Raw genomic sequence first — 12,554 nt, 5'->3', positions numbered from 1 at the left:
ATGCAATTATTTTTATTAATAACGAAGTATTTTAAGGACCCTGTAGTTAATTGCAACTGAGACGTGATTGCTGTTTTAAGTGAGTCATTTAATTAAAAAATAAGTGAGAAAACGTTATGATTTACGAATAAAGTATTAAACATTTTTAACTCAGCATTTGTTGTGAAGAATAACTTATATTCTCTTATAAGATATATTTGTTTACAAATAAGTGTAATAATTGGAGTTATGTATAATATTAGCTGCCAGTTATAGATGTATAGTTAGAGAAGCAGCTAATGTAGCTACAGGAGTAGCTCCTCCCCAACAGAGGAGATTTCTCTATCCAATCAGTATTCATTTGGTACCTCTTAGGTACTTGTTCATTACTGATGAGCATAAGACAAAAATCTGCCCTCATGGAGCTTGTATTCCAGGAGAATAAGTAGAAAATGAGTTTATGTAATGAAACAAATTGCATAGTGTTTTAGAAGAGGTTAAGTCTTAAGACAATAAAAATTGAGTGGGGAAATATATCAGGAATAACCAGGAGAAAGGGAGTGTGAATTTTCACTCCAAGGAGAATGGGAAATTATTGGAGGGCTTTGAGTACAGGAGTTAGAATTGATGTATGTTATTAAAAAGTAGAATGTGGAATTCTGTTAAGATTACATCCTGTATGGCAAGAAAAAGTGCAGTTTCAGTTATGGAACTGTGTTACAGATTACCTCAAAGTGAAAACTCCCAACTATTTTAGTCTTGTTATCATGATTCCATGACTTTGATTCAGATAAGGCACAGTGGTAATAATTCCTGCTCCAAATGATGTTTGTGGGGTTGGAAAGTCTGATATAACGTTTCTACTCATTTATCTAGCGCCTCAGCTAGAATAGCTCCAAGAGCTAGGGCTGACGGACTAAAGTGACTAGGCTGGGGTTGTGTGTGGGGGACCTTGCTACTCTCAGCTAAATTCCTTTGTTTTACTCCATTAGTTTGGAGGTCCTTTATCTCCTATATGGAGGTCTCTCTACATAATCTTACCAGCAAGGTAGCCAGACTGCTTTCAGAGATGTTCAGGAATTCTGAGAATGCACAAACTCTTAGATCTTCTTAAAGATTGGGTACTGAACTGGCCCATTGTCACTTCTGCCACATGGGTGTAAGTAAGTCAGGCCCTGTGGGAAATTCTTCAAGAGATGGTAATACCAGACCACTTGACCTGACTCCTGAGAGATCTGTATGCAGGTCAAGAAGCAACAGTTAGAACTGGATATGGAACAACAGACTGGTTCCAAATAGGGAAAGGAGTACTTCAAGGGTGTATATTATCACCCTGCTTATTTAACTTACATGCAGAGAACATCATGAGAAATGCTGGAGTGGATGAAGCACAAGCTGGAATCAAGATTTCCGGGAGAAATATCAATAATCTCAGATATGAGATGACACCACCCTTATGGCAGAAGGTGAAGCAGGATTAAAGAGCCTCTTGATGAAAGTGAAAGAGGAGAGTGAAAAAATTGGCTTAAAGCTCAACATTCAGCAAGCTAAGATCATAGTATCTGGTCCCATCACTTCATGGCAAATAGAAGGGGAAACAATGGAAACTGTGACAGACTTTATTTTCTTTGGCTCCAAAATCACTGCAGATGGTGACTGCAGCCATGGAATTAAAAAACACTTATTCCTTGGAAGAAAAGTTATGACCAACCTAGACAGCTTGCTAAAAAGTAGAGACATTACCTTGCCAGCAAATGTCCATCTATTCAAGGCTATGGTTTTTCCAGTAGTCATGTAAGGATGTGAGAGTTGGACTATAAAGAAAGCTGAGTGCTGAAGAATTGATGCTTTTGAACTGTGGTTTTGGAGAAGACTCTTGAGAATCCCTTGGACTGCAAGGAGATCCAACCAGTCCATCCTAAAGAAAATCAGTCCTGAATATTCATATATATTCAGATTTTGGAATATTCATTGGAAGGACTGATGCTGAAATTGAGGCTTCAATACTTTGGCCACCTGATGCAAAGAACTGACTCATTGGAGAAGACCCTGATTATGGGAAAGATTGAAAGCAGGAGGAGAAGGGGATGACAGAGGATGAGATAGTTCGATGGCCAACTCAATGAACATGAGTTTGAGTAAACTCCAGGAGTTGGAGATGGACAGGGAGGCCTGGCGTGCTGCAGTCCATGGGGTCACAAAGAGTCGCACATGACTGAACAACTCAACTGAACTGAACTGAAGTCAGGCCTAGCCCATACTCAAGAACTACTCAAGGGGATGAATTCCAGGAGGCATGACCTATAGATCCATTAATGTAACAGTCTAACATAACCAGTTAGGAGTATATTGCAATAATCTAGGCAAGAGGTGATTTGGGTATTGACCTGGGTGGTAACTGTAGGGCTAGTGAGAAGCAGTGAGATTTTGGCTATATTCTGATGGTGAGAAAGCAGTATTTAAAAATATTAGGCATGTGTATGTGAAATATGGAAGGTAGTCAAAAATAATTATAATGTGCAGTTGGATAGACTGAAGGTGAAACATACTCAGGCAAGGATAAGAAATTTAATTTTTGATATGTTGTGTTTGCGATATCTTTTAGACATATTAAAAAAATGTAGAGTAGGCAGTTACATTCAGTTCAGTTCAGTCGCTCAGTCGTGTCTGACTCTTTGCGACCTCATGAATTGCAGCACGCCAGGCCTCCCTGTCCATCACCAACTCCCGGAGTTCACTGAGACTCACATCCATCGAGTCAGTGATGCCATCCAGCCATCTCATCCTCTGTTGTCCCCTTCTCCTCCTGTCCCCATTCCCTCCCAGCATCAGAGTCTTTTCCAATGAGTCAGCTCTTTGCATGAGGTGGCCAAAGTACTGGAGTTTCAGTTTTAGCATCATTTCTTCCAAAGAAATCCCAGGGCTGTTCTCCTTTCAAATGGACTGGTTGGATCTCCTTGCAGTCCAAGGGACTCTCAAGAGTTCTCCAACACCACAGTTCAAAAGCATCAATTCTTTGGTGCTCAGCCTTCTTCACAGTCCAACTCTCACATCCTGTACATGACCACTGGAAAAACCATAGCCTTGACTAGACGGACCTTTGTTGTCATAGTAATGTTACATACAACAATCTAAATTTGATTGATTGATTGAAATAGTGATATTTAATACTTGGAGAGTGAATGAGACCATTAACAATATAAATGTTGATAGAAAAAGTAAAAGGATTAAGAACTGAGTACTAAATTCCACAAAGTTAAGAAATAAGGGAGAAAGAGAAGTGAAGGAAGTAAAGAAGGAATCACAGTAAGGTATGTGAAAAGCTGGAAGAGTGTTACCAGCCTGGAAGGAATATTCAGTTGTTCCTGTTATGTCAAGAGCTGTTTGGTCGAAAATTGCTGTTGGATTTAGCAAGATGGAGCATTTTTGTTGAAATGAAATCAACACCTGATTGGAGGGAATGAAAATCAAATAGAAAAGGTGATTTTCCTTGTGGGACTATCTTTTAAAGCTCATTGAATCATTCATCCATATAGGGTTGGTAACATGTTTTCTAGTAGAAACTATGTCTGAGGTAGAGGTCTTGGGACTCTTATCTGAAGAAATGCCCGTGTATAAGGCACAGAAGCTCATTCAGCAGATTGTAAGCAGTTTTGTGTTGTGTATATATTATGGCATGAGTAGCAGGAGATGAAGTTGGAGATGAATAGTGATCTGAAAAATACTTACTGGTGGACCTAGTACTTGCCGGACATTGTTGGAGGCCCAGGCATTGTCACAGGTGCTGGAGGTGAAGTGTTAATGAAGACAAATTTGCTACCCTGATGAAGTTTACATCCTAGCAGACTTACATTATTGAAGAACCTTGAGTATACCCTAAGGATTTTGGACTTTTTCTTGCAGACCAATGGCTTTCAGTCTTGTATTGCTACCCATTGATATGTCATATTCAGTTTGGGGTTTTCTCAGATACTTTGTTAACCTTATTTATTATTACTATTTTATTAAACTATTTCACTATATGTATATTTTCTCAGTACATTTTATAATTTATTTTAGCCTTTTAAAACATGCTGTGTATTTCATAATCTAAAACAATTAGGAGTGAATGTACCTTTTTAAAATTATTTGTAAATCTTTTTTATTTTTACTTTTCTTCTTTTTCTGGGTAAGATGTAGAAGACTCACCAGCAGCATCGATCCCGTTAACTCCAGCATCTGTGGAGGAATCTGGAAGCACATCACCTGCTCCAAGGCGGAACTCAGGCACTGGGGGAGAAACAGCTCTTGGGCTAGGCAGCGGCGTGGATGTGGCTGCTCCTGGAGCGCCTCCGAGCGTCAGTGCCGGTCCTGATGCCATAAACGAGGCGTTGTGCACTCTTTCTTCAGAAGTCAGTAAATCTCAGGAAACGAAAAGTGACGGAGGGAATGAATCGGATAGCAAGGCTGCACCATCAGTTCCAGTTTCAAAAAATGTCAATGTGAAGGACATTCTCCGAAGCTTAGTAAACATACCAGCAGATGGAGTCACTGTGGATCCTGCCCTTCTGCCACCAGCCTGCCTTGGGGCTCTTGGTGATCTCTCTGCTGAACAACCTGTGCAGTTCAGATCTTTCGACAGGTACTATAAATAGTCTTTTGTATTACTCAGCCATTAAAAAAGAATACACTTGAATCAGTTCTAATGAGGTGGATGAAACTGGAACCTATTATACAGAGTGAAGTAAGCCAGAAAGAAAAACACCAACACAGTATACTAACGCATATATATGGAATTTAGAAAGATGGTAACAATAACCCTGTGTACGAGACAGCAAAAGAGACACTGATGTATAGAACAGTCTTTTGGACTCTCTGGGAGAGGGAGAGGGTGGGGAGATTTGGGAGAATGGCATTGAAATATGTATAATATGATATATGAAACGAGTCGCCAGTCCAGGTTCGATGCACGATACTTGATGCTTGGGGCTGGTGCACTGGGATGACCCAGAGGGATGGTATGGGGAGGGAGGAGGGAGGAGGGTTCAGGATGGGGAACACATGTATACTTGTGGCGGATTCATTTCAATATATGGCAAAACCAATACAATATTGTAAAGTTAAAAAATAGTCTTTTGTTTTAGCATCTTATAAATACATGCATTATAATGGAGTTTAAAGATTAAGCAGGAATTTAACTTTGCTAAATTTTGTAGCTTCAGCATTAAAAAGGGATGTTTTAATCTAGTTTTTAAAAATTATAATATTTTGTTGATGGGTTTGTATATCATTTCATTTTTTTAAAATTAAATTTTATTATTTTAATGAGAGGCTAATTACTTTACAATATTGTAGTGGTTTTTGCCATACATTGACATGAATCAGCCATGGGTATACATGCGTCCCCCAACCTGAACCCCCTTCCCACCTCCCTCCCCACCCCACCCCTCAGGGTCATCCCTTGCACCGGCCCTGAGCACCCTGTCTCATGCATCGAACCTGGACTGGCGATCTGTTTCACATATGATAAAATACATGTTTCAATGCTATTATCAACATAATCATTAAGATTGTTTAAGAATAATGTTAATATTACATTCGGTTCAGTTCAGTTGAGTCACTCAGTCGTGTCTGACTCTCTGCGACCCCATGCCTCCCTGTCCATCACCAACTCCCAGAGTTCACCCAAACTCACGTCCATCAAGTCGGTGATGCCATCCAGCTATCTCATCCTCTCTCGTCCCCTTCTTCTCCTGCCCCCAATCCCTCCCAGCATCAGAGTCTTTTCCAGTGAGTCAACTCTTTGCATGAGGTGGCCAAAGTATTGGACTTTCAGCTTCAGCATCAGTCCTTCCAATGAACACCCAGGGCTGATCTCCTTTAGGATGGACTGGTTGGATCTCCTTGCAGTCCAAGGGACTCTCAAGAGTCTTCTCCAACACCACAGTTCAAAAGCATCAATTCTTTAGTGCTCAGCTTTCTTCACAATCCAACTCTTACATCCATACATGACAACTGGAAAACCTTAGCCTTAACTAGACAGACCTTTGTTGGCAAAGTAGTGTCTCTGCTTTTGAATATGATATCTAGTTTGGTCATAACTTTCCTTCCAAGGAGTAAGCGTCTTTTCATTTCATGGCTGCAGTCACCTTCTGTAGTGATTTTGGAGCCCAGAAAAACAAAGTCTGACACTGTTTCCCACTGTTTCCCCATCTATCTGCCATGAAGTGATGGGACCAGATGCCATGGTCTTAGCTTTCTGAATGTTGAGCTTTAAGCCAACTTTTTCACTCTCCTCTTTCACTTTCATCAAGAGACTTTTTAGTTCCTCTTCACTTTCTTCCATAAGGGTGGTGTCATCTGCATATCTGAGGTTATTGATATTTCTCCCGGCAATCTTGGTTCCAGCTTGTGCCTCTTCCAGCCCAGCGTTTCTCACGATGCACTCTGCATATAAGTTAAATAAGCAGGGTGACAATATACAGCCTTGACGTACTCCTTTTCCTATTTGGAACCAGTCTGTTGTTCCATGTCCAGTTCTAACTGTTGCTTCCTGACCTGCATATAGGTTTCTCAAGAATCAGGTCAGGTGATCTGATATTCCCATCTCTTTCAGAATTTTCCACAGTTTATTGTGATCCACACAGTCAAAGGCTTTAGTATAGTCAACAAAGCAGAAATAGATGCTTTTCTGGAACTCTCTTGCTTTTTCCATGAGCCAGTGGATGTTGGCAATTTGATCTCTGGTTCCTCTGCCTTTTCTAAAACCAGCTTGAACATCTGGAAGTTCATGGTTCACGTATTGCTGAAGCCTGGCTTGGAGAATTTTCAGCATTACTTGACTGGAGTCTGAGATGAGTGCAATTGTGCGGTAGTTTGAGCATTCTTTGGCATTGCTTTTCTTTTGGATTGGAATGAAAACTGACCTTTTCCAGTTGGCCTGTGGCCACTGCTGAGTTTCCCAACTTTGCTGGCATATTGAGTGCAGCATTTTAACAGCATCATCTTTCAGGATTTGGAATAGCTCAACTGGAATTCCATCCCCTCCACTAGCTTTGTAGTGATGCTTTCTAAGGCCCACTTGACTTCACATTCCAGGATATCTGGCTCTAGGTGAATGATCACACCATCGTGATTATCTTGGTCGTGAAGATTTTTTTTGTACAGTTCTTCTGTGTATTCTTGCCACCTCTTGTTAATATCTTCTGCTTCTGTTAGGTCCATACCGTTCCTGTCCTTTATTGAGGCCATTTTTGCATGAAATATTCCCTTGGTATCTCTAATTTTCTTGATGAGATCTCTGGTCTTTTCCATTCTGTTGTTTTCCTCTGTTTCTTTGCACTGATAGCTGAGGAAGGCTTTCTTATCTCTCCTTGCTATTCTTTGGAACTCTGCATTCAAATGGGTGTATCTTTCCTTTTCTCCTTTGCTTTTTGCTTTTCTTCTTTTCACAGCTATTTGTAAGGCCTCCCCAGACAGCCATTTTGCTTTTTGCATTTCTTTTTCTTGCGGATGGTCTTGGTCCCTGTCTCCTGTATGATGTCACGAACCTTAGTCCATAGTTCATCAGGCACTCTGTCTATCAGATCAAGTTCCTTAAATCTATTTCTCACTTCCACTGTATAATCATAAGGGATTTGATTTAGGTCATACCTGAATGGTCTAGTGGTTTTCCCTACTTTCTTCAGTTTAAGTCTGAATTTGGCAATAAGGAGTTCATGATCTGATCCACAGTCAGCTCCCGGTCTTGTTTTTGCTGACTGTTTAGAGCAAGTTGCGTATTAAATAATTTTCTTCTTTTGTTTGTTACAACTTAGAAATCACTTATTCTTCCAGATGACTATCTTTCACTCCCCTGCTGTCAGTATGTGCAGGCTTTGTGGAGAAAGTGGGAATCTGTGAATTCTGGCAGACTCAGGAATTCATCTAAGTGTCTGTCTTGACAGCTTGAGAGAGCTGACTGTAGATTCCTGACTTTGTTGGTTCTGTTGTCCTAAGAAACCTTTGGCTAATTTACTTGAGATTTTTCTTTATATTAAATTTACAGTAAATTTTCTGAAATTCTGTCTGTAAGACATATATTTGAGTTATTGAATTCTTTTTTGAAGGTCAACATTTTTATATAAAACAAGCTCTACCTTATAGAAAAGTTGCCAATTAAAAGAAATTTTATTTTTCCTGAACCTGTTGAGGGGAAATTGATACAATACTCCGTCCTTTTTGAATAGTTTATTGTGTTTTTTTCTGCATATCCACAGTAAATTAATCTCAACAAGGAAATTAAGATTGATATCATACTCCTTTCAAATCTTCAAACACATTTCAAGTTTCGTTGATTTTCTCAGCAATGCTCTTTTTAGTAGAAGGATTGAATTCAGAATTGTGTACTGTATTTTGTTGTGTCTCTTTATTCTCCTTAATTTTAGAAGAATAGTTCCTTAGTCTTTGCTTAAGTTTAATAGCCTCGACCCTTTAGAAGGTGAGAGTCCAGATGTTTTGTGGAATGTCCCTCGGTTTAGTTTGTCTAATGTTTCCTCGAGATTCGATTCAATTTAAAGCGTGTTTGGGAGTAGTATCACAGAAGTGGCACTGTTTTTTCCTATTGTGTTCTAACTATTGGCACACAGTTTTATCTTGTTACTGATGATATTCATTCAGATCATTTATTTAAATGGTATTTTCTGGGTTTCTCCTTGGGAAGAGGTACTGTGAAACTGTTATCATCCTCATCAAATGAATTCAATACATTCAATATATGGCCTTATGATTTCCTGTTTTATAGAATGAATTATCCTGTTCAGTTGTTGTTTATCTTGATACTGAAATTGTCTCTTATTTGGCCAGTGGGATTTCCTTCCAGTTGGCTTCTGTTTTCTTTTGACATATTTTCATCATAATTTCCTTCTGTCTGGTTGTTTATTTCATTGTACCTTCTCTGTATTTCATCTTATCTCTTGATTTTCTACTTCAGACTTGCTGGCACATTAGACATTCAAGCTGATTAAAATGATTTATATAATTAAGGTGCGCTGAACTCAGGGAATATATAATTTTATTGGAAACTCTTTTTGTCATTATCCTCTGTCATCTTGTTCCTTCTTCCTCCGTCTAAAGTTTAGATCAAGTGTCCTAGAATGGTAAGACTGATAGTCTAAATTCCAAGTAAATAACATATTGGTATATGTATGATGTATTGTTATAGATACAGTGGTTGCTAGAGTCAGATTTTTTTTCCTTTTATTCCTTTCTTCTTCTTATTTTTTTTAATTAGGGTTATAGGAGTTATATATTGATTCTGGAAATCAAACACAGCTGTGTGTGAGTTCTGGCTTAATTACTTATTAGTGGATTTGGACAAATTACCTCATCCTCCTGAGTCTCAGTTTCCTGTATGACAGTGTGATACTATATGGCTATTAAAGCGGAAAAAAAGCAGAACAATATGTATTGGTGTGAAATGATATTGAATATATATTGATCTGTAGCACTTAGCATGAAGAAATCTAGAAGTTTAAAAGATTATGCCTAGTCTTAATGAGGGTATATTGTGGAGGGTATCGTGGTTCAGTTTATTTGAGGGAAAATTGGCAGTTAATTAAAGTTTAAAATATGCAAACTTAATTATATCTCTAGAAGTTTATACAGATGTATGCAGGTACAAGGTGTTTTCTTCCTGTAAGAGGAATTTCATAATTAAGCTAATACCTGTTGAGCTTTTCCCCTGTGAAAGTATTAAAGTGCATTGTTTTAGATAGGCAGGTAGGTGGGTAGACAGATACTGCTTTTGTTCTTATTTTACAGATGAAGAAACTGAGGCATAGGGAATGTAAAAAAGCAGCTGAAGCTCTTGTGCTAATAACTGGTGGAGCTGAGATTTGAACCATAGCCAGTGGACTCTCTACCCTATCATTTGGCAGTGCCATGCGAACGTAGTTGCAAATGAAGAACTGGTTACATGTGTTGTTTCCTATGCAGCCACTGATGAGAGAGAGAAAAGCACAACACTATGTATTGATGTAAAATGATGTTGAAGATATATTATTAAATGAAAAAGCAGAGTACAGTTTAGTTTGGGATTTAATGGTCTTAAAAAACATATATATGTTTCCGTATGTCTCAAAAAGTATATGACAAACTGCAGTGACTATATTTTGAGGTGTAAATGATTAGGTTTTTGAAAAAACTGACAGTATTTATAAACTTGTTTAAATTTGTATTTGTCTTAGACTAAATAATGAGAAAAACTTGAGGGTAGGTTTTTATATTTAATGTATATTTCTAATATAATCAAAGTTGTTTCGTTATAGATTCCCCAATTTTCATGTGTTTTGGCATTTATTTCTTTTTAAATAGTGTGAAAATTTTTTGTGCCTTCATGATACCTTTAGTGTGTAGGTTATGAACTTATTCAGGAAACTGCAAAGGGAATACAATTTTAGGGATTTATTAAAATAGAAAACAAAGGGGAATTTGGCAATACTCTTTTTCAGGAGGCTATTTGGAGCTTACATGTCTGGTATGCACTTAACATATTGTCTGATGGCAAGCAAACTGCTCTGGTTTCCCCCTCTCTTTTTCAAAGCAAGAGACACCTTTTGAAAAACTTTTCATGCAGCTGTAGACCAAAGGAGTATCTTTGAGAATTTCAAAGCATCCCTCTGATCGTGTATTTATCTCTGGAATGCTGTGTCAGAAATCACAACTCTCCTCATATCTTAAGAATTATCAACTTCCAAGCAATAGCTGGAAAGTTTAGAGTAACAGCTCCATGAATGGAACCTTGCTGATAGGCTGCCAGGTTGTGGGCCTTTGTGGATGGCAAGGTGTTTGTGTTCATTCCCATGCCAAAATTCCTGCTCTTATCTCATTCAGAGATCCTCTCTGGTGATTAGTGGATACCAGGGATTTATCTTGATAAAGTTCAAGGGCTTTGTCTGGCTTTTCAGCTAGATCCTTAGGGACTAAAGTACTTGGCTTAAAATGCTCTTCTCCTTTAGTGAACTATTTGCATGTTAAAGAAAATAGCGTTTCTGTGAAAGTTTATGATATTTCAAACTGATACAGTTCTGAAATGGAACTTCTGAACCTTAGTGATCTGGAAGAAAATGTTGCTCTCTTTTTGTTGTTACTCAATAAAAAGAAATCTTCAAAAAAGTCTCCCTAGTTCAGGTAAGAAAAAGAAAAGTCAGCAGTGTTTATACTTTCTATCTGTGGAGGCTTAGGAAAGTTACTTCTTTCTCATTTGTAAAATGGGGCTAATAATATGAAGTGCTTACCTCTCGGGTTGTTAGTATAAATAATCCCCTCATGGTGGTGGTAGTTTGGTGTAAATGTAAGTAACATAATTCATATATGTCCTTAGCATAGTGCTTTACAGATACTAATTATTAAAGTTGGTGAGTATAAAGAAAAAAGCTATAATATGTAGAATTTTATACTTTAATATTTCATTATAACTTGAAAGTTTGGAAAAACAGCTTGCATAATTAAAGGACTTATCTGTTCTGATTTTTTTATGTCAAAAAGTTTGAAGTGCTTTTTCTTAAAATTGATGGCATATATCAAAAATTTAGTCAAGGATTTCAGTTTTTTTTAAGTAGAACCTTAAGCTGTAGGATGAAAATGATGCCATTTTATTAAAATTTTAAGACAGCCTTTACTAATCCATTTGCTCAGAGGTAAAGAATCTGCTTGTCAAGCAGGAGATACAGATTCGATCTGTGGGTTGGGAAGATCCCTTGGAGAAGGAAATGGCAACCGACTCCAGTATTCTTGCCTGGAAAATCCCTTGGACAGAGGACCCTGGTGGGCTCCAGTCTATGGGGTCACCAAAGAGCTGGACAGGATTTAGCAAGTAAACAACAACATTACTAACAGTTTAGATTTACACTTATATATATAAATATGGTAGCTTAAATATACCCCTGTGTTGAAGATTTTAGTCTTTTCCATAGAAAATTTATAATTTATAGTAATAAAAACAGTAAAGGCAGTGAAAATACCATGAAATTTGCCTCCTACTTAATGTCCTTCTAAGTGAATCTTTGTGACTGAATATTCTTTGTTTTTATGTGGCCCAAAGCTAAAGCATTATTATGTTACTTTCTCAGAGGTGATTTGAAACAATCATTGAATATGGAAATTGATTAATTCCATTTTTCTATTATGTACTAAGGAAATTGCTAAAGAATTCAGTTTTTCCGTTTCTGAGCAGACGTATTTTTGTATTTTAGTAGTAGTACATATGTATTAATAATTTTAAATCTTGGAAATCTTTATTCTCATTGCTTATATATTATAATATAGAATTATGTTTAAATGTTAATATAATTGTGATGGTTGTATAATTTTTGAATATTCTAAAACCATTTAATTTTATACTGTATATGAATAAATTGTATGGGATGTGAATTATATCTCAATAAAACTTAAAGGTCAGTATGAGGAACTGGTTCAAATTAGAGGCCCTTATTTAGATAAACCTAGAATTGTGGGGCAGTTCTGGCATCTACCTTGACAAATTACTTTTCCTTTCTGAACTTTACTTTTTCAGTTTTCTAAATGAAAGTAATAAGTATGTTAGGGTTATTTTGTGA

At 37.5% G+C, this 12,554-nt stretch overlaps 1 protein-coding gene across 7 annotated transcripts in view; it reads left to right on the top strand.

Moving 5' to 3' along the window:
- The window catches only part of LRBA (LPS responsive beige-like anchor protein), a 747,585-nt gene that overhangs the window by 182,197 nt on the left and 552,834 nt on the right, over positions 1 to 12,554 (top strand). For all 7 annotated transcript variants that reach the window (XM_025267094.3, XM_044930515.2, XM_025267095.3 and 4 more), the window contains one exon: positions 4,153 to 4,600. In XM_025267094.3, the coding sequence (XP_025122879.2) occupies positions 4,153 to 4,600 (448 nt within the window). The remainder of the gene's footprint in view (positions 1 to 4,152; positions 4,601 to 12,554) is intronic.

The sequence above is a fragment of the Bubalus bubalis genome, chromosome 17 (genome assembly GCF_019923935.1).
Source record: "Bubalus bubalis isolate 160015118507 breed Murrah chromosome 17, NDDB_SH_1, whole genome shotgun sequence".
NCBI classification, from domain to species: domain Eukaryota; kingdom Metazoa; phylum Chordata; class Mammalia; order Artiodactyla; family Bovidae; genus Bubalus; species Bubalus bubalis.
Note: the sequence above shows the minus strand (reverse complement) of the source record. Positions and strands in the feature narration are given on the sequence as shown.